This window comes from Sapajus apella, unplaced genomic scaffold (assembly GCF_009761245.1).
Source record: "Sapajus apella isolate SASKATOON/1434 unplaced genomic scaffold, GSC_monkey_1.0 scaffold78, whole genome shotgun sequence".
Lineage (NCBI taxonomy): Eukaryota > Metazoa > Chordata > Mammalia > Primates > Cebidae > Sapajus > Sapajus apella.
The window spans coordinates 3,897,350-3,923,911 of record NW_022437018.1 but is presented as its reverse complement, the minus strand read 5'-3'; the positions used below and the strand labels follow the sequence as shown (position 1 = coordinate 3,923,911).

The window sequence follows — 26,562 nt, the reverse complement described above, 5'->3', positions numbered from 1 at the left end:
TTTTTTTTTTTTTTTTTGAGACGGAGTTTCGCTCTTGTTACCCAGGCTGGAGTGCAATGGCGCAATCTCGGCTCACTGCAACCTCCGCCTCCTGGGTTCAAGCAATTCTCCTGCCTCAGCCTCCTGAGTAGCTGGGATTACAGGCACGCACCACCATGCCCAGCTAATTTTTTGTAGCTTTAGTAGAGACGGGGTTTCACCATGTTGACCAGGATGGTCTCGATCTCTTGACCTTGTGATCCACCTGCCTCGGCCTCCCAAAGTGCTGGGATTACAGGCTTGAGCCACCGCGCCAGGCCAGGTAAATAAGTTTTTAAGAATGAGTGGATTCCAGCAGCAATCTTTAAGCAAAAATTTCAGAAAGGATTTGGTCTACCCTCCACTTAGCTTCACCACGACTGCAAATATTTGAAGAACAGAAAGCCTAGTTGAGAAGGTGGATCTCAGCTGTTGCGTGGATCTCGAGATTCTTTTAGGCAAAGCTGCCTTATCCAAAGTGGAAAAGCTAATGTGAAAGACGTTCCCAATAGAAGGAGTTCACACAGTGACGTCATAACTGTAAGCCCTGCCCACCTTCAGTTCAGAGTTGAGATGCCACTTGGGTAGGCCACCTGGAGAGGAAGCTCAGAGTCAGTCATCCAGATGTCTTCATCTAGTGGATGCCAAACATCCCTGAGATTGGGATGTTTAGTGGACCAATCACATTTTTATTTCCTGCTGTTTAAATAATAGATTTGGAGGAACTTGGAAACACAGTCTCTATTTCCTCTTACCCCAGAGTTGCTCTACTGCAGGAACACACTTTATGGCAATCGGGTCAAATTCGGAGCAGCCAGAGAGCCACCTGTTTCTGGGCTGTTAATGATGAGAAGTCCTAAAGTGACAGGTGGAGTCTGATGCCTAAACATCACTACTGTTATAAACCAGGGAGTGTCCAAACAACCTATGGAGCACCTGAAAGTTTCTATAATAACCTGTATTTTTTTTTCAAGTGTTGAAAAGTTCCCAGCAGTGTGGCTGGTTGCCTGGTGACAAGTGTTGTGGTGACAGCTCTGGTCCTTTTCTGGCAGCTGAGGATCTGCTCAGTGACCAATGAGAGGGAAGCATTCTGCTCTGAACTTTCCATTAGGCTGATGATTCACTTTGAAATCCACACTTTATGAATGCTGTGAATTCATTGTAATGTAGCTGTTGAGGTGTCTATGTTCAAATTGGATTCCATTAACTTTATGGTGTGATTAAGTGTCTGAATCATCAGGACTTGGGATTGAATTTATATGCTTTCTGAAAGCACTTTTGAAGACTGGCAGTCTCGATGAGTGTAATTTGATGTATGGGACTGCTAGAAGAAACCTAAAGCGAGATCACCTCAAATATAACAAAGATCTGAGAACCCAAATTTGAGCGTTGAGGTGGGTGGTCACTCTCAGATGTGCAGAGTGGAGCTACTCTTCAGCATGCATATTTTTTCCTTTAAAGAACTTGACTTTTGGTGTTAGGAGGGACTTAGAGTTCTGCCATTATATTGACTTTCAAATTTTAAAGTACTTAACTATGAATTAGGGTGCTTCTTAAAAAAAATGCCGATTTCCAGATCCCGCCTTCTGATTCTGAGGGGCTGGAATGGGATGCAGGAATGGAGTTACAGACTTCCCTGGGAGAAATGCTGACTTAGTTGTTTTGCATTTGGAGGAGTGACAGGCCTCATCCATGGCCTTCCTCACAGCTAGTGGCAAGAGAGTCAAGCCTAGAACTGGACGTCTACCTGTTTTCTCAGGGGTCATTCATCATGTGCTTAGTTCACGTTCATCCAAATTGACATTTATGATCCGCAAATTATTGGTAGTGCAAAAGTCATAAGTGCCACGTTAGAAAAGAAAGGAATATGGAGTGGCAGAGAGAGTGGCATATTGCAATTTAGCAAAAATGAGTTCTGAAATCTCATTTGAAAATTTAAAGTACTCCTTAACACGTAGGGGTTAAATGGGAGATGTACAATGCTTCACATATTTGAGTCAATTTTAGACAGTTGCTAAGATAGCAGTGTACAAAATATTTTTACTTTTGCATTTCCCTTTATAGATTTCTCTGGACTTAAATACACTGAAATTTTAATTTAAATTCTCCATGTATTTAAATTCCAGAATTGATAAAATTAAATACTTTTTTATTACTGCTGACAGTGTGTACTTATTCTTTAATTCTTTGTAAATGATTTTTCAGATCCTTTGTGAACTTCTCTACTGAGTTGCTGGCTTTTTTTTGTATTGTTTTTAAAGAGTTGTCTTTTATTAAAGTTATGTCATACATTTTCCTGAAAGTGTGTTTCTCAGTTTTTTGTTTTATGTTTGTTTATTGTTCATTTTCTTATTTATATGGACCAGTTTAAAATTTTTCTACAGGAATATTAAAATCATTCTGTTTTCCTGTTCTTTGTGATGATGTTTCATCAGTTTTATTTGTTAGAGCTCTCCCTATTACAAGGTCAAGACAATCATTACATACACTTTCTTATCGCTATTTTATAGTTCTAACATGTGTATTTACTGCTTTCACTTGTTGGTATGCTTCATAAAATGTAACATACCAAATATAAATATATAACATATAAACATTGTTCCTCCAATAATTGTCCTATCATCATTAAATTACTTTTTCATTGGTTTGTAAAGTATATGATAACTACCAGGTATTGTATACTTAGGTACAGTGCTAAATATATTTAATGAATTGTTAATTTTAATGCATATATATTTTATTTGGTTCTTACAACAACATTCTAGCATGGGATTGGATGAACAAACCTAAAGCGACATCACCTAAAATATGACAAAGATATAGCAGTTAGTTTTAATCCCCTTTTATAGATGAGCAAACAGAGGCTGAGCTAGCTCAAGTTGCTTATCTATTAAGAGGCAGAGCTGAGAGGCAACCTCAGGATTGAGTGACTCCAAAGTCCACAGACTCAGTCACCCAAATCAATTTTACCATAAAACAAGTTATTAGTATTAAGGTTATTTTGGGGTTTTCTATTCTGTTTCATTCACTTGGTTTCTACTTTTTGCACTAAGATCGCATTTTTATGTATTTTAGGTTTATAATGTTTTTAAAACTGAAAGCTGTCACCCCTTACTACTCTTCAGCTTTTCAAATACTGAACTCTCACTGGTTCAACATTCATGTTAACCTCAGACTAACATCAGCAAATACAAAAATACTTCCTGAGATTTTCAATGGAGTTAATTTTAAAACTTGACATCTATCCCATATTTAACTTTGCATCTAGCAAAATGTCCTTTAGAAGTATTTTATAATTTTCTTCAAACAGGTCCTTTATATCTTAGTGCTACTTTAAGTACTCTGTAAGTTTGTCACTCTTGTAAGAGATTTTTTTCCATTATATTTTCTAACCATTGTTAATGTATAAATAATCTATTTTTTATTTTTTTTGAGATGGAGTCTCCTCTGTCACCCAGGCTGGAGTGCAGTGGCACAATCTCGGCTCACTGCAACCTCCACCCTCTGGATTCAAGCGACTTTCCTGCCTCAGCCTCCCGAGTAGCTGGGATTCCAGGTGTGCACCACCACGCCCAGCTAATTTTTGTATTTTGGGTAGAGACGGGCTTTCACCATGTTGGCCAGGCTGGTTTCAAACTCCTGAACGCAAGTGATCTGTCCATCTTGGCCTCCCAAAGTGCTGGGATTACAGGCGTGAACCACTGAGCCCGGCCAGATAATCTATGTTTTAATATTTATTTTCTCTTTTGATTTCTTATTGAAATTTTTTGAATGATTTTCTCATGGGTTTTCATTGTAGATAGCCTTATAGTCTACAAACAATAATGATTTTAGCTTCTTGTTAATTATACTTTTAAGTCCTACATGCTGTCTTATTGCAGTGGTAGAAAATCAAAATACTAGTAGTGAAAACAGCCAATCAACCAGCATATCAGCCTGCCTTTTGCACTTTCTTTCACAAGAGATTTACGAAGCACCTACTCCGCACCAGACGCTGTGCTCAACCTTGGAGACAGAGCACCAAACCAGATAGAAACAGTTCCTGTCCCTCTAGAGCTATAGCCTAGGCTGGAGACACATGTTAAACATGGAATAATCAACTACTTCAAATCACAACCCTCATCTCATTCTTGATTCTAATGGGAATGCATCTGGTGTTTCATTTTTTTAGTCATTTTGAGATATTCTTTAACATGTGTTCTTCTAAGACTAGTTTTCTAGTTTTTAAAAAAGTCAGGATATCTCTTGAGTTTTAGGAAAAGGTTTCTTACTGTTGCCTCTTTTTACCTGTTTTCAACTTCATGCATTTTATAAACAACCTGAAGCTTAGTTGGGGCAATCTGACAGGCCCACCATCATGAAATTGATTTCGACCAAATACTTTCTGGAATCTATCTCTAGAATTTATCTCAGTACTGCAAGGGCAGTGTGTCTATTTACCAGATGTCACAAGCCTGTCACTGTATCTCACTTAGATTGGAAGCTTTTCCAGAACAAGAACTGTTTCTGGGATGCTCTTTGGGCTTCCTTGGGTCAAACAAGTACCTGCTGCATTCTAATGGCTGCTATTGGAAGAGGAGAATCTCCAAGATTCAGTGGGTTGATCTGGAGGCTGGCAAATTACACTGAAGGCTGGGATGCAGCATACACCTGTCAGAAGCAGTGTTTAATTCTTATTTATAAAAAGTTAATATAGAATGCATGAAAAACACAAAAAGATTTTTAAAAAATCACCTGTAGTCTCACCATTAAGAGATAACCCTCCAATTTGTTTGAATTCTTTTTCTATACCTATCAATGTTCCCCACAAACATCAGTCATAGTAAATAATAGATTTCATCCTTTTATCATTGGATAGTATATTATAAACAATTTCCAAGTTCCGTAATTGTCTTATTATTTGATTTGTTTTGTTTCCTCCATTTAGTTTTGTTCAGTTCTCTGGTGCTTCATCTGTCTATTCATTTTAAAATAGTTCTAACAAATAAAGGAGCCTATGAGGACACCTTGAATAAAGACACTTAACTAAATCTGAAATAGCCACACTTGGCTGAATGAGTGATGACCATGTCATCAAAATTTCAGCAGAAAGGAAATGACAATAATAATTCAATATGAGGCCAGCACCCTAAGAGCTGAATAGATTTGGTTTCAAAAATTTCTAGCGATTTTTCACAGACATGTTAGAATGCAGTAGCTTTTTCTATGACAATTATTTTTAAACCACGCCCACACATAGAGATAATAATTAGCACCAGTAGCATAATCTTTGAAAAAGGAGAAAATTTCTATTTGTCTATCTATCTACCTATCATCTATATCTAAATTTGGGAATGAAGAATGAAGAGAATGTTAGGTCATTCCAAGATATAAAATATTACAGAGAAAGATTGATCTGTGGAGTAGAAATGGCAATTACCTGCCCAATCGCTCTTCTTTATCCTCTCTCTTTAACATAATCCCAATTTTGTTCAAGTATTGGCTGTGTTTTTCAAGGCCATCCTCTAGTCCTAGTTAGTAAATCTTAACTCATCTAAATTGATCATGAGGCTTCTTCACTTATCAATATCTGGTTTAGGGTATATCATGCGACACAATTCTGGCCAAAGGGACACGGAAAATTCTCTTGGCAGACTTTGGGAAGTTTTTATTGTTTTTAAGAAGATATATAAAAGAAGAAAAAATGTTTCTTAAAATTTTTTTGAGTATTTAGTCCTTTTATGAGGATATTGCCGCCATTTGGGGACTATAAAGGAACAATACTGGGGACAAAAGCCAAGGTGCTGGCGAGGGCACCACAGACCGGGAAATGATCTCGGTTCTCCATGATGTCATGAAGGCTCCCTATATTTTTTTGTTGTTGTTGTCATTTTTTGAGCCATTTTGAGTTTAGGATTTTGCTTACTTGTAGCCAATAACATGCCAACTGATTCAGGCGGCACCCATCACAAGGGAACAACTAGTGACTGAGCATGTTTTCGGGAGGGAAAAGCAAAGTTCTGTTTGTCTTTTCAACTTTGTGTATGATCTGACTGTGCCTTTTATTTTAACCTATGTAACTGTCTACTATCTGAGCCAGATTAATACTTCAGAAATACATACTAGTGTTTAGAACTGGATATAGTTAATAGCCATAGGAGCCAACATGCAAATATTTGCTCTGCTAAGGGACTTAGCCAGGTTTTCAAAGTATTTATTTAGTAAATAATTTTTAGTGAATTAAAGACTATATCAGCTGAAAAAATGACCTTGGCCTAAGGGGAAAGCTACTTGCAAATTAATAATTTAGGGTCTTGTTTTTACATTTCTTATTAGAGAAATCCCAAGCCAACCATAGACATTTAAAACATTACTAGCCTCACTTGAAGGAGAAAGTAGTTAAGGTGTGGACGCTGGTAGAAAATTCCTGTGTGTGTAATTCATCATACTTGTGAGGCTCAGTCAATTATTTCATAGAATGCCAGTTTAGGAGGGACTGTGGGCTTATATAAGCTAAGAAGTAATTACCTTATAATAAAACTATAAGCAGGTCCCTAGTTGATGAATTTGCTAGTTGTTTTTCCAGTTTATAGACACTGACCCATATGAGACATATTATGTATGCATAACATAGAGAGACATATCCATTGAGTTAATTAGGGCAGGGTAAATTGCTGTCAAGAATGGACCCAAGAAAGAAGTGGCTCTAAGAAGTGGAAGTTTATATTTATTGCTCATCACAGTCTGGATGTGTGCTCCAGGTTGGTGAGTTTCTCCTGTCATGTGTTTATTCAGGAACCCAGGCTGATAGGCGCACTGTTACATTCAAATTCTCATTGTCCTCACTGTTATGCAGCCAGCAGAACATGACAGGAGAGAACAAGGAGGAAATGTTGCTTGGTCTCGAGCTAAGCCCATAAAGTAGCCAATTTCACTTCTGCCCACATTCCGCTGGCTAGAACTTCATCACATGGCCCTACCTAACTGTAAAGGGATCTGGGAAATGGAGTCCAGCCACATGGTTAGGAAGAATGGGAAAATGGATTTTGGTGGGCAGGTTCTGACATATATGCAGGGTAAGCGAAAGAGCACTAGGCTGGAAAATATCCTAATTGGGGTGACCCCATCCTCCCAGGTCTCTTCTTCATTCTCCTCACTGCAATTTGAGTAATCTTTGCATAGTGCAAAATGCCTGTCCTTCATTAACCACCTTCAAGTTCTGCTTAAAATCTTTTAGTAACTTCTTATTGTATTTAGGACAAAGACAAAAACTCTTTATTCTGACTTACAAGGTTCTACACTACCTCATCTCCACTTACCTACTCATCCTCAGCTTTGAACAATGCTCTTTCTCACTTAGAGACTCCAGCCACACAGGCCTCCTTTCACACCCTCTACCTTCCGTATTCTATTTCCAAATGTATTTGCACTTGCTGTTCCCTTTGCTTAAAAACTTCCTCCTCTCCTTGCTTAATGAGTGCCCAATTCATCCTGGACATATGATTCTCCCAACAGACCCTTCCGTGATTTGGTCAAATTTCGCTATATAAGCTCTTGTTGCAGGGTGTACCCTTTTTCATAGGATGTATTATAGTTTTTAAACATGTTTATGTGATTTATTAAAATTTATCTCTCCTACTAGACTATAAATTCCATGAGGGTGTGGTTATAACTGTTTTTGCTGATGGATGTTTAGCATAGTTTCTGACACACAGAAGACACCCAGTGAACATTTGTTGAATATAAACATGTTTGGATGAATGAATGATAATGTGGATGCTAGTTTGGACTTTGCCATAAATTACATGTGTTATTACAGTGTCTTTTCATTCTCTTGGCCCTCAGTTTCTTTATTGTGAAAGGGTGAAACTAGAAGATGTTTAGGACTTTTAGTGCTGTGGTCTTATGGTTGTACTATTTTTAAATTGAATGTTGTTGGCCATTACTTTTGTTTGATCACTCAGTTATGCATGCTAAGCAGATGCAACAATTCTGGGTCTGGCAAAATGGAGTGAGAACACTTTTTATTTGGAATTTCTGACTTTTACGAATTCATTGCAAACTTTAAATTTATCCTAATCTACAAAGTTCAATAACAACCCAAAAAGGGACTGGAGAGAGTTGATGAAAAATAATAATATCAATATTTATGCTGAAAAAGGAAAGAAAATCTATATTTTGTTGGTCATTGGAACAGTTTAACTCCCATGTGAGGCTGGAAGATGAGTACTATGTTACTTTTATTCTGGTTGAATTTGGGCCTTGGTTTTATGAAAGCTAAGCATGTATTGACAATGCATTAATATAAAGTGTCACTGCTATAAAAACAAGGTCTACTTTTTTCCTCTTTTTGATTTGAGATGAATATTCAATGACAATATTAATAACCAGGCTATTTTAATTTCTCTTTTTGGTGATAGGATGGCAAGTGATATGATTACTACCAAGCTTTATTTCAAGTAGCCGGATGGCATTTCCTCATTTGTTTATGTATTTATTATCTTTTCCATGTTATATAAAACAAGGACTGCTCATTTAGAGAAGTCTTAGCAGAATCTAAAGAAGACTTATCTCATAGTGAGCTGCGTGAGAGACTGGGACCATTCTATAAACGGTTGATCTCTCTCTCTCTTTATTTTAGAGATGGGGGGTCTCACTCTGTCACTCAGGCTGGAATGCAGTGGTGCAACCATAGCTTACTACAGCCTTGAATTCCTAGGCTCAAATGATCCTCCTACCTCAGCCTCCCAAGTAGCTGGGACTACAGGCTATGACTAGACACTGGGTATGACTAATTTTTAAGTTTCTTTTGTAGAGACAAGAGTTTCTCTATGTTGCCCAGGCTGGTTCTAAATTCCTGGCCTAAAGCAATTCTCCTGCCTGGGCCTCCCAAAGTGTTGGGATTACAGGTGTGAGTCACTGTACCCAGCCTGGTTGATCTCTCTATTTAAGATTAGCTGATAGAACATATTATGATGTTATGTTATACAGTGAGTTTGGTACTAAAAGAAATCAATGTATTCTGCTTTTATAAAGTATGCACATTTTTGGAAAGTTTCAAATTCTACTATGGAACTAAGAAGGTATGAAGAGGTCCAGAATGAATGACATTTACAAGTACCTAATTAAAATGGGAGGCATTACTTTCTTTTTATGAGCATATTTTTTCTAAATTGCAACATGACTATATTTGATTTTTCATGTGACATTTAGAAGGGGTTGTCATTTTATTAATAGTGAAATCTGACCATGGACATTTTTACTTCTAATTAATTTTGTTTTGACTAAGATTCTTTTAAAAAAATGCAAAGATTTTATTCTTTTAAAACAGTTTTAGATTTTTTTAGAATAGTTGCAGATTTGTAGAAAACTTGAGCCGATAGTACAGAATTCCCCCATGCTGTCCCCACTCCATCACTGCAGTCTCCCCTATTACTATTATGATTAATCTGACATTAGTATAGTACATTTGGTGCAATCAATGAACTAATATTGACACATTTTTATTAATTGAGGTTCATAGTTTATTCATATTTTTTAAGATTTCCTTTTTCTGTTCCAGAATCCCATTCAGGATACCTTCAAACATTTAGTTGTCATTCTCCTTAAGCTCCTCTTGGCTGTGACATTTTCTCACACTTTCCTACTTTTTGATGATTTTTGGCAGTTTTGAAGAGTACTAGTTAGGTATAGAGTGCTCCTTTATTGGAATTCACCTGATGATTTCTTCATGATTAGACAGGGGTTTTAGGTTTTTGGCATGAAGATCACGGAGATCTTCACCACTTCCACCTCATAACAAGGATACATGCATTAACATGATTTATTGATTGTTGATGTTGACCTTGATCACCTGGCTGAAGCAGTGTTTGTCAGGTTTCTTAACTATAAAAGCACTATTTTTTTTCCATATTATATTCTTTGGAAGTCACTGTGTACAGCCCATATATCAGTGGAGTTATGCTCTTCCTCCTTTGGAGTATAGTATCCACATAATTTATTTGGAATTCTGCAAAGATATTTTAAGTAAGTGGGTTTATCTGGGTTTGAGGATTATCTTTATAAGCATTTTGTGGTCATAATTCTGCATGTTCTTTTGAAAAAGAACATTCACTTGTGTGTCATCTGTCTCTAGATTATAAACAAATTATTACACAAACTCCCTCAAGTCAAGGACCTTATTTGTCTTCTTTCATTCTGGTATTTAGAAAGTGACCAGAATAAATTATAAGCTAGATTAAAAGAAAGAAACAAACACCAAAATGGCCATCAATGACATCTTCAGTGAACATTCTCTGAAGCTAAAAATTATATTAACATATAACACTTTGGCAGCTCTGACAAATAAAATATGATAAACCAATCTTCTTCACTGCAGGTATTTCTGTGAAAAGAAAAGTCATTCTGAAAGTGAAAGGAATATTTAGTATTTTCTCTTTGGTTTGGAACTTGTGAATTCCAAAAAGATGGAATTATTTTGATCTGGATTCATTTTTCTTTGGAAACTTAATAGGTATTTTGACTGTCATGAGGGGTCTTGATTTCTCTTATTTAACAAATGAAGGTCCAGGAAACAAATGACTTTCATGTCCAGAAGAGGGACGTCTTCCAGAGGCTGAAATTTGAGATGTCAGAAGTATTTCTCCTGTACAATTATTGGGAAAAGGAGCACATTTATTCTCTAGGGGAACTGAAGCATAATGAAATGCAATCTAAGAACATGCAAACTTATTATCTACCAGGATGATTGAATGGTTCCAGTCAAATGAAGGATAGAAATAGGGGCTTTATATTCAGATTTTGGAAAAATGAACTCCACAGTTATATTTAGGCACAATAGTGCCTGCAAATACCTGAAAAAGTGGCAGCCTGTGGCTCGTTCATCACATAATGAATATATTTTCTCTTTGAAACTTATCTTGCGATCTATGCAAAAAGCTTTCCAAATTATTCCTGCAAATGGAAGAAACACACTTTATTGTGGATGATAAGAGAAAAACTGCTCCTAAGGGATAGGCTGGTAGTATTTTTAAACTGGCTCTTCAGAGGACAACCTTTATGCCAAAGACTACTTAGAGTAGGTGGACTCTGTGACTTAAAAAAAATCAAACACTTTACTTTTCCCACTCTTAGAAATTACTATGAAATGGTGCTATGGCATCATTAGCAGTAGGACTCTGGCATGGGCAAAGACTTCATGACTAAAACACCAAAAGCAATGGCAACAAAAGCCAAATGACAAACGGGATGTAATTTAACTAAAGAGCTTCTGCACAGCAAAAGAAACTATCATCAGAGTGAACAGGCAACCTACAGAATCGGAAAAAATTGTTGCAATCTATCCATCTGACGAAGGGCTAATATCCAGAATCTACAAAGAACTTAAACAAATTTACAAGAAAAAACAACCCCATCAAAAAGTGGGTGAAGGATATGAACAGACACTTCTCAAAAGAAGACATTTATGCAGCTGACAAACATAAGACAAAATGCTCATCATCACTGGTCATTGGAGAAATGCAAACCAAAACCACGTTGAGATTCATCTCACGCCATTTAGAATGGTGAACATTAAAAAGTCAGGAAACAACAGATGCTGGAGAGGATGTGAAGAAATAGAAATGCTTTTACACCGTTGGTGGGAGTGTAAATTAGTTCAACCATTGTGGAAGACAGTGTGGGGATTCCTCAAGAATCTAGAATGAGAAATACCATTTAACCCAGCAATCCCATGACTGGGTATATACACAAAGGATTATAATTCATTCTACTATAAAGACACATGCACACGTATGTTTATTGCAGCATTATTCACAACAGCAAAGACTTGGAACCAATCCAAATGCCCATCAATGATAGACTGGATAAAGAAAATGTGGCCCATATACCATGGAATACTATACAGCCATAAAAAATGATGAGTTCATGTCCTTTGCAGGGACATGGATGAAGCTGGAAACCATCATTCTCAGCAAACTAACACAACAGAAAACCAAATGCCACATGTTCTCATTAATAAGTGGAGCTGAACAATGAGAACACATGACCCAAGCCTGTCGAGGGGTGAGGGGCTAGGGTAGGGATAGCATTAGGAGAAATACCTAATGTAGATGAGGGGTTGATGGGTACAGCAAACTACCATGGCACATGTATACCTATGTAACAAACCTGCACATAATTCACATGCATCCCAGAACTGAAAGTATATATATATATATATATACACAAAAATTCCCTGTTCCAGGTCTCCATGGATAGAAGTCTTAGTACCAGAGGGATGATCTTTTTCAAAACATAAACCTGATGTCACTTGCTACTTAACTGTTGTCAAAAATGAGTCATTGTTTTTAAGTCAAAAATAAACATCTATAATGTGTTCCATAACCCCACAAGTACATTGGCTCTGGCCAATTGTTCAGCTTCAACTTGTGTCCCAGGGATTTGGCACATGCTTTGCTCTGTCAGGAATGCATCTTCCTTCACCTTCCCTTTGGCTAAATTTTACTTCTCAGGCCCAGCCCTGATGTTGATACCCAGAGGAAGCGTCTCTGACCTCTTTGATGCCACCAAGCTCCTTTGCCTTATATTCTCATAACTCCCTGAGCTTGTCTTTATCACAGTTACTATTAAGTGCCCCCACTAAGTTATTAGGGCAGATACCATGTCTATCTGGCTCACCACTAAGTGCCCAGACACACAGGAGATGCTCAATGAATACATAATACATGAATAGATAAATGGAGATGAGTTATATATTCTACCCTTGCATACGTTTTCCAAATAGTTAAGACATTCATTAGCATAAGCAAGTTTGTTCCCTTATTATAACAAACTTGCTTATTCTAATATTATTATTATATAATAAGGAAAAGGAAAGGTCAGCTTTCCCTTTATTTCATGTCAACTATGAGATGGCTAGATGAAGATAAAGTTAAGTACATGGGCTTTGTAATCAGACAGGCCCAAGTTCCAAACTTAATTCTACCACTTACTGGCTGCAGCATCATGGAAAGTTACCTAAACTTTCTTTGTATTCCAGTTTCGTCATCTGTAAAATAGGACAGACCTGGTTTGGAAGCCCCGATCCACCAACTGTTAATTACATAACTTGGTTTAGGTTAATAATCTCTCTAAGCTTTAGGCTCCATAACTATAAAATAAAGCTAACTATTAAAGGCTAGTAGTTTCTGTCTACCTATCTGTTTATCTCTTAGGATTATTAGGGAGACTAAATGAATAGAGTCTTCCTAATAACCCTAATATATATATTGTTATCACACATTATATATGTTAAATGAATATATGTATACATTTGCTTATAAACATGAAAAAGTGTTCAATCCATGTGGAGTAAAACAATAAAAGCAAATTAAACAATAAAAGCAAATAATGTGTGACATGATTTTCCATCAGAATATCAAAGACAAAAAAACTAATGTATGTTTGTTGGTAAAATGTAGAGAAAGAGGTATTCTCATACCTTGTCAATGGGCATACAAATGGTGAAATATCTTTGACAATATCTAACAAAATTGGAACACTTGTACAATTGGACCTAGGAATCCCCCTGTAGAATTTTGTCCTACAGGTATAACCATACGCATTCACAAAGATGTGTGCACAAGGATGGCAATGCAGTATGGCGATAAAACTGCAGGAAACAAAAAAGTTCAGCAGGAGGACCCATTAACAAATCGTGAAATTGATAAATATTACATGGCTGTTAAAATGCACTGATAGGGAATTATTTCTCAGATATATTACTTGATGAAAAAGGAATGTAAAGAGCAATATTAATTGTATTTAAAAAAAGACCACTTATGCATGTATCTAATTGTTTGAATGGGCAAAAAATGCTTTTGAAAGTTGTGGTTGTTCTTACTCCTATTATTATGAGATCTTAAAGTTGGGTTGCCAGAGAGATCCCTGGGTTTTTCCACTATGGAAAATATAGGAGAGCAGAGTGGTAGGGCGGCTACCATGGGAGGACTTCAACAGAGTGAGAGGACACATTGACCCACAGGTGCCAGTGGAGAGACAGAGAAGGATAGGAATTCTGGCAGACAGCCTAATCAAGCAACTGGGCAAAGGGTATTAGGGATGGGCAGCGGCATATTGAGTCCTCATAACCACTTCAAAATAAGTATTCTTTTCATTTAATAGATGAGCAAATAGAAGTTGAGTAGCCTGTCCAAGGTCACATACTCACCAGTGTGAAGCCAATAGCACACTGTGGGAGTCTCAGTCTAGAGGCCACAGCTTTAGGCATGCTTACATATATTGTCTCTATATAGTATACAGTAAATCCCTATTATATATATATATATATATATATATATATAAAATAACATATATATATATTTATATATATGCTATAGTATATATATATATATTTATATATATGCTATAGTATATATACTATATTTATATATACTAAATCCCTATAGTATTTAGGGATGCTAGTGCTCTTTTGATTCAGTCTTAGAGTCCTGATACTTCTGATACCTTTGCTCAAATAAGCACTCTTTATGAGAAATGCAGGCCTACTCTGTGCCAACAACTGCACTTGAAGCTGTTTTTGGTGATTTCTGGAAGCTCCCTTATTCTATGTTTGCAGTCTCCTCAGTTTCAGTTTTCTCTGGAGAAAACACTGCTTGATGGAATCCAGACGTCATGAGCCCTCCTACTGATCTACAGCCGTTAACGTTTTCATTCAGGATGGACAGCTCAGAGAAGAAACACAGCTCAGGCCTTCTAGTCTTGGAACTGCAGGAACAATAAACATCGTTTTACCTTACGGGGTACTCTTCTTTTGCTGATCAGTGTAGTTAGAAAATTACCAAGTGCTGTCAGATCTGCCTGTGCCCCAAATGAATATATTTTGGGCAGTTTCTTTGAACTGATGGAGAAAGTAGGGTTAAAGCTGATATTCAATCAAGTGTCAGCCAGATCCAAGTACTGTATAACCTGGAAAATTTTTGAAGAAATTGCTACCTCCTAGCAATACTCTCCATTCCGGTATACTCTGAAGTATAAGAACTTTGGAAAAGACTTTGGTAGTAATTAATAAATTTGTCCAGCTGGGGACAATCAGCTGGCAAATTGATATTTTTCTTTTGAAATTATATTTTAATAAAGGTATTTAAAGACTTGAGATTTTAAAAAATCGTTCCACTGCAATATAATGGTTAATTCTGGGAGCCCTGTGAGTTTGATTTGTATTTAAGATTTTTACAATCTATATATAGGTTGGTCTTTAATAACCATTTAGACATTGCTTCTTTTTATATAGGTCATGTATTCTCCTGGGAGAGTAACAAGATTAGAAATAACAAATACAGTACAGAATAAATTAAAGTGCTTCAAACTGCATTATATAATTTCAGAAAATTGGTTTCACACTGAAACATTTAAATAAGAAAACCAAATGATTTCAGAAAAAAAAAAACCCTAGTATATGTATCTGAATTGCTATTGTTTAATAAATTTTATCCTCAGCAGTGTGGTATTGGTATCTTTTCACAATGTTCCAGTAATGTGGCAGTTCATTTAGGTCAAAATGGATAAAATTATTATCATTTTTCTTTATTTCCGGTTATTTAAAAAGTTGGTTTCATTCTCCTTGAAGATGAATAGCATTTATTAGTCAAAACATCAAAGGACTATCGTCAAAGTATTTTTTAAATATAATTCTTTAAACTCTTGTATACAAAATGTTCTTATTATGCTTGGTGCAGCCCATCAGAGGCTGTTATGAGACGGGAGATAGCAAAATTGGGACGAATACTTTTCTAATTACTTAGGATAATAAAAAGTGGGGCTTGGTTTTCCTTTCACAACTAAGTGATGGCGATATGACGCTCCAGAGAGTCTATTATTCTGGCTGGTTTTGTTTGTTTCTGTGAAGTTTAGCATCACTCTCCTTGTACGGAGTCCTCAGGCCTTTTTCAATTTTTCTATTCGTGCATTAAAGACCTCTTCCTGTATTTGCAGTTTTTCGTTTATCTCGGTCTGTGAAGACAATCATAAAAAACATGGCTATGATGGAGCTATCTTTTGCTGCACATTGTCTTTGTGGTTTTGACATACTATAGTGCCTAAAGACAGACATTATCCCTCACACACCTTCCTGTTTTGCAGACATAGCTGTGTTTCAGCCTGTAGTGATGTGATAACACTTTATCATATTTCTTTGCACATTTCCAATGTATAGCATGTCTGCTATGAACAGGAAGTGGTATTTGGACAGCCATTTTTCACATAGCCTTGTGTTGGAAGATAGGATAATTTATCTGTATTTTCAGACAGACTTTACCAATGAGCACCGAATCAGAATAACTGCTTTGGGCTTAGTTATTGCAGTATTGTGGGTCTCTCCACCCATCTGCAATGGATGTCTGCGTCTCCTGTGTAATTCATTCTAAATGAGATCCCAGAAAACTTCTGTTACGAAATAACAACACAAGTAATCTTACAATTAGAACAATTTCCATAATTAAGAGTATTCATCATACATTAGAACCCTTGGAATGATGCCACTTTGTGGTATATTTTTGGTAGAAAGAAGTAAGCATTTGCTGTCAGGTTTTGTGATTGCCGAGGTGGTGATAGCATTTTGCCTCTGGCAGTGATCTTCTGTGGACTCACATCGATACCTGCACAATTCCAGAAATGCTTTCACATTATCTGAACATTAGTAGCCCAGGAAATGTCCTCCCTTTTTCACAAGGGATAATACAACTATGTACAGAAAAATCCAGTGGGTTGATGTGGTAAAATTTATGTTGTTCTTGTTTAGGTGCTTTTTAAAATGTCTAACACTGTATAAGGAGTATATATAAATATAAACATATTTATATATATTTGTAAATCTATATTTACAATAGATATTTATAGATATCTATATTAAATATATATTTATAATAGATATTTATAGATATCTATAAATGTATGTAAATTCAAAGTTTAGATTTTTAATAGCTATAACATTATTTGGGGGCTTCAGGGTAACTGTACTTGACACCTTTTATTATTTTAATTTAGATAGATGACATTTAAAAAATATTAAAAATACTGTTTTAAGCCCAGATATACTTTTTCGTATTTATTTACAAGAGTGTAATTATAACAGATAGTTTTGAAATGTCCATGCTGCTTTATCTGATGAGATTTGATTTCACCTCACAGTAAATTTGATCTTTCTGGAAAGATTGCATGCGTGCCAACAATTATGGGTTCAGAATTCACATAAGTATCATTCTTTTCTGGTTCAAACTTTAGTAAACCTTGGAATCAAGCTCTGGCCTTTGGCTTCTTACCTCTTCCTTTCTTGATGGTTGGGTGGAGGAGGAAAGGAGGGTCTGGAACTGTCCTCCAGGTCACAGAGGAGCGCTGTCTTTCTTTAAGATGCCCTGATCCTAAACAAATCATCATCTATGCATAATTTTACATAGGGTTGAAAGGAACACTGGTCTCGAAGTGGGGAAATCTAGGTACTAGTTCAGCTGCATAGCCTTAGGTAAGTCATTTCACCCCCACCTGGGATGTTAGCTCTTACCTTAAAAACTAAGTAAGGGAATAGGATTATGTTAACATCACACTGTAGTTTTTGAATTCATAATTCCAACTTCCAATTTCGTTATATACTTCACCAATGTTATCTTTTGTTGTTATGATGTCATGAAATACTTAAAAATTTTTGTTACTTCTGCCTTATTAAAATAAATTTATGGCATACAACATATTGGGATTAACAATCCCAATATGGGATTCTTATACGTATAGGGATTAACACAGTTTGAAATAATCTTATCACAACTCCAAAGGATTGGGAAGAATTGCTCCACTCAAGCAATCAATTCTTCCCATTTTCAATTAACGTTGCTCTGTGACCACCAGTAATCTCATTTCTTTTCAGCTAAGAATTGATGTACTTATCATCTACCAGATTCTGTTTCATTACCTCATAGGGATTCTACATTAACTTGGAGACCTTTCTGGTATTTTACTGAGACAATTTATCAGAACAAGCGTAGGCCTTGGGAAAGGTTCATGAAGGTGGACCTGAAAGAGTGGCATACTGACAGAGATGAGTAATGTCTCAGATCTCCAGACTTTAGTGCTTAGTACTTTAGTGCAGTCACAACCAGCAGAGTTTGGATCTAAAGGCTCCACGTCTAGTCAAGAACTGGCTGTCATTAGCCATGTCTCCTTGTCATTATTCAGAACCTTGCTGAATAGACAAGCAATCCTGCAAATCCTATGGTTGGGTCTGGTTCTTTTTTTTTTTTTTTTTTTTAAAGGAAAAAATGGAGAACCCATGACCTGGGTTCAGTAGCCTCTCATTGACCACTTCTTTGAGGTGATCTCATGCTCAGCTTTTCTAACCTGGAAAATTCAAGTTGACCTAAAAACATATAGAGTCCTAAGATGGCAAACTTCCCCCAAAGTTTTTATATTATTTTACCCTATTGCTTAGACAAGGGCCAACAGCCAACATTTAATGTAAGAATTTAGTGTTAGCATTCATATTTCTCTGAAATGTAATTCTTTAAATATATTTAAGTTTGCTCCATTGGGTATAATTTTTATTATACAACTCAGGGCCAAAATAATTTCATTTTGAATGTATCTTTAAAATTAAAATACCTAAACTATATAGGCTTAAAATGTTTGCTCTATTCAGTATAATTTTAATTAACATCTCAGGGCCAAGACAACTTCATTCTTAATAAATCTCTAAGCCATAAAGTGAGTCAATGGGAAAATAAGTGAATTAACATAAAAAACTTAAGGATTCGTACTACATTTTCAGAAATTTCTGTATTATAAAAGGTAAAATATGCCTGAAACCACATAGAAAAGGAGTTTTGAAAAAAAACTGTACTTAAAACAGGAATTATTTACTGCCGTTTTTTTCCCCAAAAATTGTAATAAAGCATGACTTTTAAACAAAGTAGGAGAAAAAAACTGTGGGAAAATTAAAAGTACCTTACAAGTAGCAATTCATTAAATCTTCCTACAGCAGGTCAGTGTGTTCAAATGGCCTATATACACTGACCACTGACATACAGCTACCTTTGAAAAGGGATATGGCAGTTCTTAGAGCCAGGAACACTGGAAGGCAGGTTTTAGAAGTGGAAAATGACCTACACATCTAAAATAGGAAGAGGAATTTAGGTAAGCAGAGAGTAATTACCCAACTTGGAATTTGACCAAAACACAAGGGTAAACACAGAAAAAGTGCCATACCACAGGAGTATTAAAATCCAAAGTAGTCTGGTTGTGATATTAGAAGTTATGAGGTTTTTGTGGATAATACTGGAATTAGAACTAGAACCCAGGTCACAGCTCCCACTCAGGGTCTTTCATCAGTTGTTGACCATGGAAACTCTGGACAAATAACTTAGTCTTTCTGTGTCTCATTTTTCAATTTATCAGGGGAAGTGCCTGCCTAACTCACATGGAGTTTACTAGGATTACAGAGAGAAAATACATAAAGGGGTCTGCCATCTTGAGCCATTGTATAAATCCACATCATCATGCTATTTCATTGAAAAATTGGCAATAATTTGGCCCAGGCTGATGTCCACTTAATACAGAAATGATTGTGGCACGTAGAGGATCTGCATCCCTGTCCTCTGGTCCACGTCCTCTCCATGCCTAATTACATTTAGGTGAGCAAGCTATTGAACTTCCAAGATGGCTTCAGGCCAATGGGAAGATAACACACAGACACATAGCTATCATATAGAGTAGGGTCATAAATGCTGCAGACAGACTGTAATATTTAAAATAATTTCAATGAAGAGTTAAAAACATACTAGTCACTACACGGAACACAGCTTTGGTAAAGATGTTTTCAATTTTGGGGGCCTGCAAACAATGCAATTACTGTCTAGTAGTTCCTCTGCAATAATTTCAGAGCTGCAGGATCGCAAAGGAGCCCAGAGCCATGATTATACATAAACTATATTTAGATGAAATGTTATCAAATCTAAAAAGGAGATATATTCTGAACTCAGCTTAATTCAACTGCACTCTGCCCTTCTACACAATAACCAGTTATTACATTCATGGGGTTGTTAACAATAAAGCTTTGTGTAAAACGTGTTCTTCCACTATTTCTGGTAAACACTAAACACCCCTTATTAAGCTGAGGACTTTGGCTGAGTCTGTTGGCACCAAATCATTAAATGTTCATGTAAATAGTGCAATAACATTTGATGACTAAAAAAGTTACAAGGTATGTTTATGCCAAGCTAATCTTTTGCTCTTTTTAAATTAGTTGTTAATACAGTGTGCTTTTAATATATGGTCTCCTATTCAGATGACAACTAAATCGTCTCCTGAGATGCATTAATATTTTAAATATGCACTATGTTTTCCCTCTGATTTATAGTTATTTCTATAAGAAATTGCAAATTTACTCAAAATGTGCATTTTACTTATTTAATCATTTGGCCTGAAAAATTATGTGAATTCCTGTAAGTCTTTGAGTTGAGGTAGAAATGGTTGTTTTTTGAACAGAAGGAGAAAGAACTCAGCATAAACCTAAGCCAGTTGACAAATCATTGGCAGCTGCTATTCATAGACTGTTGCCATCACCATTTTTATGTAGTTATTGGTGTAAACTGCTCAGCCATTAATGATAGGTGAAAAGGGACAAACTGTCTGACAGGTAGTTTAAAGATCTGAAAGCCTTTAGAAATTTGGTGAGAAGACTTAGCTAAGAATTAAGGTTTGATCTTCGGTGTTTACTGTTTAGAAATGCACTCCAATTCCTTTTGCATGAGCAGTGTTTACAGTTTGACAAGGTACGAATCCTTTACCATGTTATTTTTTGGGTTTTGTCATTGATTTTGTTAACTGATAACATGCACCACACTAGATGCTGTTGGAAAATCTATTTTGTGATCTTACTGAATCTCTGATGACTCAACTGAGCATTATGTGAAGCTGTTAAATTGAACTTCATCATAAGCATCACTCATGCTAGCAGTGTGGGAGTGTTTATAGACATTAAGGTTAAGGTTGGCTAATTAACCTGTAATAAAGTAAGTGAGCATACTATCAATACTGAGTACCTGAATGCCGATTAAAATGTCATCTGTGACTTGATCCAGCACTGATTTTACATCTTCAATGGTGAAACCAAATGAAGGATCCACATCTGAGGTTTCTGGCTGAGACTCCTCAGGGCCTTGTTCTTGATCCAACCCCTACAATATTGAAAGTAAACAACACTCAGGTGATTTCAAGAGCATTTGGTGATTTATATGGAACCTAAAACTTCTTTTTTAAAATTCATTTTATTTTACTTTAAGTTCCGGGATACAAGTGCAGAATGTGTAGGTTTGTAACATAGGTGTACGTGTGCCATGGTGGTTTGCTGCACCTCTGAACCTGTCATCTAAGTTCTAAGGCCTGCATGCATTAGCTATTTGTCCTGATGTTCTCCATTCCCTTTCCTGCCCATCCTTCAACTGGTCCGGGTATGTGTTGTTCCCCTCCCTGTGTCCATATGTTCTCATTGGAACCTCAAACTTCTATTGGATACTATTCTAGCAGGAATAATGTCAATCTGGAGGGAGATTTTGATTTAATGTTACTCTGCATTTATATTATTATTCGTGAAGGTTATGACAGATCAAGTCATGGTACCAGCGTGGTGCCTAGAGGGAGGTGAAGGTGGAAATCAGGGAGGACGTGGTAGAAAAGATTAAAATTGCTGAACTACCATCAGTGGACCCATCTTTGATTCAACACTTAGAGAAATATTTGTATTTGGTTGGGAAAAATCAGGGGCAAAGAAAATGAAGAAAACATTTAGTACATTTCCTCTCACCCCAAGAGAATATAATGATGAGGTAGGTTGAATGAAAAGACAAAAAGAAACATACCTTCATTTCTCTATCCAATGTTGTGGGGGGCTCTATGAATGTTGAGTAAATATCACATGAGATTCCTTCTTCCAGAGGTTCTGGGAAAGGGCCACCTGCAGGCTTGACAACCTCTATCACTTGCTGATGGGAAGAAAAAAGTTGAATTACGGCACAGCCTTTGGTGAGCAACCACAATTTCGGTCAGTTCCATTATATATGTACCATAGTTCCAAGCCTGTTACATATGTACCATAGCTCTAAGTCTGTTATGCCACAAGTCAAAGTGCCGCCTCCTTTGAATTTTTGATGCCACCGCCCTGTTGATTCTCCAGTGCTTTTTGACCTCCATTTCTCAAAATTAACACTTGTTTTCCCATTGTCTCAGTCTCTTTCTGTACTCTGCAATTTAGGATTTCGTGTAGTACCACCTCGGTCTTTAACTGTTTAGGGCTTCAGTATCCCCTTTCTCCTGACTAGAAGCTCTCTGTTAGTGGAGAACCAAGTTTTAGATGCTCTCTATTTCTTCTCTAGTTCTGGCAGAGGGTTAGGTGTTTAATACACTTGATATCCTGATGGGGATTGCTATTACTCAGCAGAATGTAGCTGCTGAAGTCACCATCAAGAACTTGGTGATGAAGACAATAAGGGCTGCAAAGGTTAATATATGAAGCCAGTAGATCAGGGAGGAGATTTTCCAAAAACACAGAGGGCAAGTTAAGATTACAGCATGAGCATTTAACAATTCTTTAGCAATAGGGTGCCACTAAGAAGGAGACTGATTAACACTGGAAATGAAGGAAAAGGAGAGTCAAGGAAGCCGACTTTGGCAGCACCCATCTCACCCTGACTCGGGGGAAGGAAAGCGGAGATGAGGGTATTAATAACATTAAACATTTGATTCATTTAATTAGTTGTTGTTCTAATTCCATGTTTAACAAGCAACATTTTAGTTATAATTTGAATTACCATCCCAATTGATCTGTAGAGACATGCCCACTTGAGGATTCTAGTTTTCATGCCTACTACATGCCTTGTTGTAAATTGATGAATTGTTTTACTTTATATAAGCTTGTTATTGTGGCCCAGAGATGAAGTTACCCACAATATAGTGACAAAGTCAGGCCCTGAGCTTAGAGCTTCAAACACAAGTTTGAAGACAAGCTTTTGAAAATGCATGAATTCAACAAATAATTATCATCTTGTGAAGCCTGAAAAAAAAGAACTAATCATACATTCATTTTTAATGTCTCCACAATATTTCAAATAAATTTGCATGTTACATGTCGTCATTTAAATATTAATATTTTTATTTAGATAGGATTCGGAATGTACAGGTAGCTAAATTATTTTTCTGGTCTTTTGAATGCTTGTGTGTTTTGCATTGAATTAATAATTTTAACTTGATTTTATACAAAGTTGCTGCTTAGTATAAATACATAGAAGCCCCAACGTGTCCTAACTTTATAGTCAAAAAGATTTGGAAACCAAGAGGTTAAATGATTGGCCTAAGTTCAAATAATTAGTTCTTGACAGGGCTGGGAGTTAAACCCTGGTGTGTTGACTTCTTGTCCTTCGTGGTTTTCAGTAAACTGTAATACGTCATTAAGTTGCCATACTTGGAAATTATTGCTATTATTAAGCACTTAATTTTTATTCTGTTAGGTGACATCATTCCAGATTGTTTATCTGAAGTCAACTAAATGTTAATCAAAATAGAATACTGAGAAAACATATCAGAACAGTTCTTTTCTCTTATGCACTTCCATGAGCGATTGCATTTTTCCTAAATGGGGCATACAAGAATTTCATCTTCCCACAAAATGATGTGTACCTTTTTTCACCACTCTTGTTTTTCATCCTTCCTTTACCTTCTATCGCTCTTTATTTTACCAAGCTAGGAAAAGGAGACACCTAAACCTATTTTAGTGGCCTCTGAAATATTAGAAGTAAAATAAATAAGTTGCCCATGGGAATCAGAGACAAGAGAAGATGATGAGGTATTTACTTAGTGGTATAGTCTTTAATATACAGTGAGGAACAGAAAGTTTGGAGTGGGGGTGGTGGGGATGAGTGAGATACTGAAAAGAAGAGAGAAAGGAATGGAGTTTACTGAATTTACTGCAGGCACTGAGATATTCTGCAAGATAAAAGTATTGTTTTCAATGCAGTAGAATTTTCTCTGGTCTACTGTCACCGTATTTGTCTTGCTGCGGGCTTGGCTGTACACAGGCTAGGCCTTCCTGCTCACTTGCCCTCACCCCCTGTGGAAGTTCTCAATAGGCTGCCTCTCTAGCCTGGTAGTAGCTGATTCTACCATTGGCCCTTTCCTACTTGTACCTGTTTCCCCATCAGGTTGTACACTTAAATGTAAGCAGGTATTTGTGTACCTGCTTCTCTCATTGCTTTCCCTCACATCTCTGTGCTCTGGATTTCTTTTTTTTTTTTTTTTTTCCCATTTATTTATTTTATTGCATTTTAGGTTTTGGGGTACATGTGAAGAATCCATGATTCTGGATTTCTTTATAAGGCTCATCTGAATGACTCACCAACTACTCTGTTTCCTGGTCTTTGGCACTGTGTGTGTGTGTGTGTGTGTGTGTGTGTGTGTGTGTGTGTGTGTGTGTGTGTCTGTGTGTGCTGCGTACACACTTGGAAACTGGAATTTCCCAAGAACCCGAAACTCTGACTGAGAGTTGAGCTTTTCTTCGCCTTGATTTTTATGAGTGCAGCCCACATAACTATTAATTTGATTTAACTGGCACACAAAAACTTGGGGGTGACCATTTCTTTTCTTCAGGATGTTTTGCATACTATTAGTGAACCAAACCCTGGCTCTGTTTTTCTCTTTTATGAAGAATTACACTTAGCTGTGTTAGTGAGATACTGCAAGAGGAAAGAAATGTCCCAATTTCAGATGAGGCTAAGTATAAAGGCTTTTTATTAATAATAATAAAGTACACTGTCAAATATATGGTTTGAAATAAACACAATGCCCAGAAGCATCACAGATTTTTTTTTCACATTAAAAATGGTAGCCTTTTTAAAAAGCGAGTTTAAAGAAAATTAGAATCAATAATTGTGGTGAAAGCCCAGAGCCAGAAAATATGTTTAAATGAAACCGTCTGATGCAATAGTTTCTTTACAAAAATACAATTAGGCCTTTGTATTTTTTTTTGTAACAAAACCTCATGTTTTACAACATCACTGGTTCTGTAATAAAATCTATTTAAAACAGAGAGACATGGTCAGCTTTATTAAGTTAGATTTTCTGAAAGAACGTTATAATTTCCTCAAGTCTATGAATAGTTGAAGCAAATTAAATAAAGCTAGTTTTATAACTATTTTTATACATTCCTGTAGAATTGTAATTGTCTCATTTTTTTCCCTCAAAAGTCTAATATGTTACCTCTTAAATCTGGAAAAATAAAAACAGAAAAGGATCAAGAATGTTTATTTAAAAAACACTCCTATTTTGTCCCTTGATTTAGCAACCTCCCTTTTTGTATATGAGAATAGCACCCATAATCTTCAGATCAAGAAACAAAGGGAAGGCCTTTAAGTGAGTTGCCTGAGGCCTAATGCCGAGATTAAAAATCAGGAGTTTCTGATTATACACATGCATCCATTTGGCCAAATGATTGGTTTTGCTTGACTTTCAAATACTCCCTAAATATTACTTTGAATGTAAAGCAATAAATGTGTTTCTCTTGCCATTTTGAATGCTTGAACACAAATGGATATAATAAAAACAATCATGTTGTTCCATGTGAATGCCATTTATATTTTTTCTGATAATGAGCAGACCATTTGAACTAAGGTGAGTACATTAAAAGCTCTAATAAAGAAAAGAATAGATTTCTAAACAGAATAATGGACTGTTAAGTGAACATACAATAAATAACATCTACAGATGTGGTTGCTAGAAAATTAGTTTTGCATAACTTGCCAATATACATTTCCCCAGATGTTATCTGTTACATGAAAATTAAGTTAGTTACATTGTTCATTATGTGCACAATGCATTAGTGTTATTTAAGATGGTTTACATCTTAGTTGAATTGTGCTATGGTATTTAAAGTTGAATTGTGCTTTAGGTTGAATTGTACTATGGTTATTTGAAGAATATAAAGTAAATGGCTTTTTGACATAATTTAATCCTCGTAAGTATAAAATTTCATTGCCAAACATTATGTATCTCAAAAAATCAAGGTCTTTATTTACAAGCCAAATAAAATCATAAGAAATCTTTAAAAAATTTGCATATTCAACATGAAATGGACATTCACCATGGGAATAAATACTAAGAATTTTGAAGTCTTTTGGAACTAAGTGCCGGGTCAGTTCAGATCTAAAAACATGCTTATAGGACTCAGACTCTGCTTCTAGATCTTACTGTGTCTGAGAAGTGGTATAAAGATTCTATCTAAAAATTTTTTCACTTCATGCTTTCTTTTTCTACTTTTCATGTTAACATTATCAATAGTACGAACTCTGATGTATTGTTTCACTTTAGTAATGCTTGTTTGGAGAGGGTGTAGTGATTTGCGTGTAGTGTTTGTGCCACTAAAATCTATGACTAAGGGGGTAATTATTATTAGAATCTTTTAATAAGTTTTTGGAGATATTAAAAGTGTGGTTGAGATGATAACTTTCCACTTTTTGAATACCAGAAAGCAAGATA

The 26,562-nt window shown here is 36.1% G+C and overlaps 1 protein-coding gene across 6 annotated transcripts in view; it reads right to left on the bottom strand.

The window, feature by feature from the left end:
- Positions 1 to 3,729: 3,729 nt before the first annotated feature.
- CABCOCO1 (ciliary associated calcium binding coiled-coil 1) overlaps positions 3,730 to 26,562 on the bottom strand; it is a 113,106-nt gene continuing 90,273 nt past the window's right edge. Inside the window, exons 6-8 of one of the 6 annotated variants that reach the window (XM_032252570.1) lie at positions 21,900 to 22,022; positions 21,084 to 21,218; positions 3,730 to 4,668 (exon numbers count right to left, since the gene is read on the bottom strand). In XM_032252570.1, the coding sequence (XP_032108461.1) occupies positions 4,639 to 4,668; positions 21,084 to 21,218; positions 21,900 to 22,022 (288 nt within the window). In that variant the 3' untranslated portion in view covers positions 3,730 to 4,638. Of the gene's footprint in view, positions 4,669 to 8,854; positions 10,007 to 14,381; positions 14,764 to 15,189; positions 16,009 to 21,083; positions 21,219 to 21,899; positions 22,023 to 26,562 lie in introns of those variants that run through there. The other 5 variants (XM_032252572.1, XM_032252571.1, XM_032252569.1 and 2 more) reach the window with 5 other exon arrangements.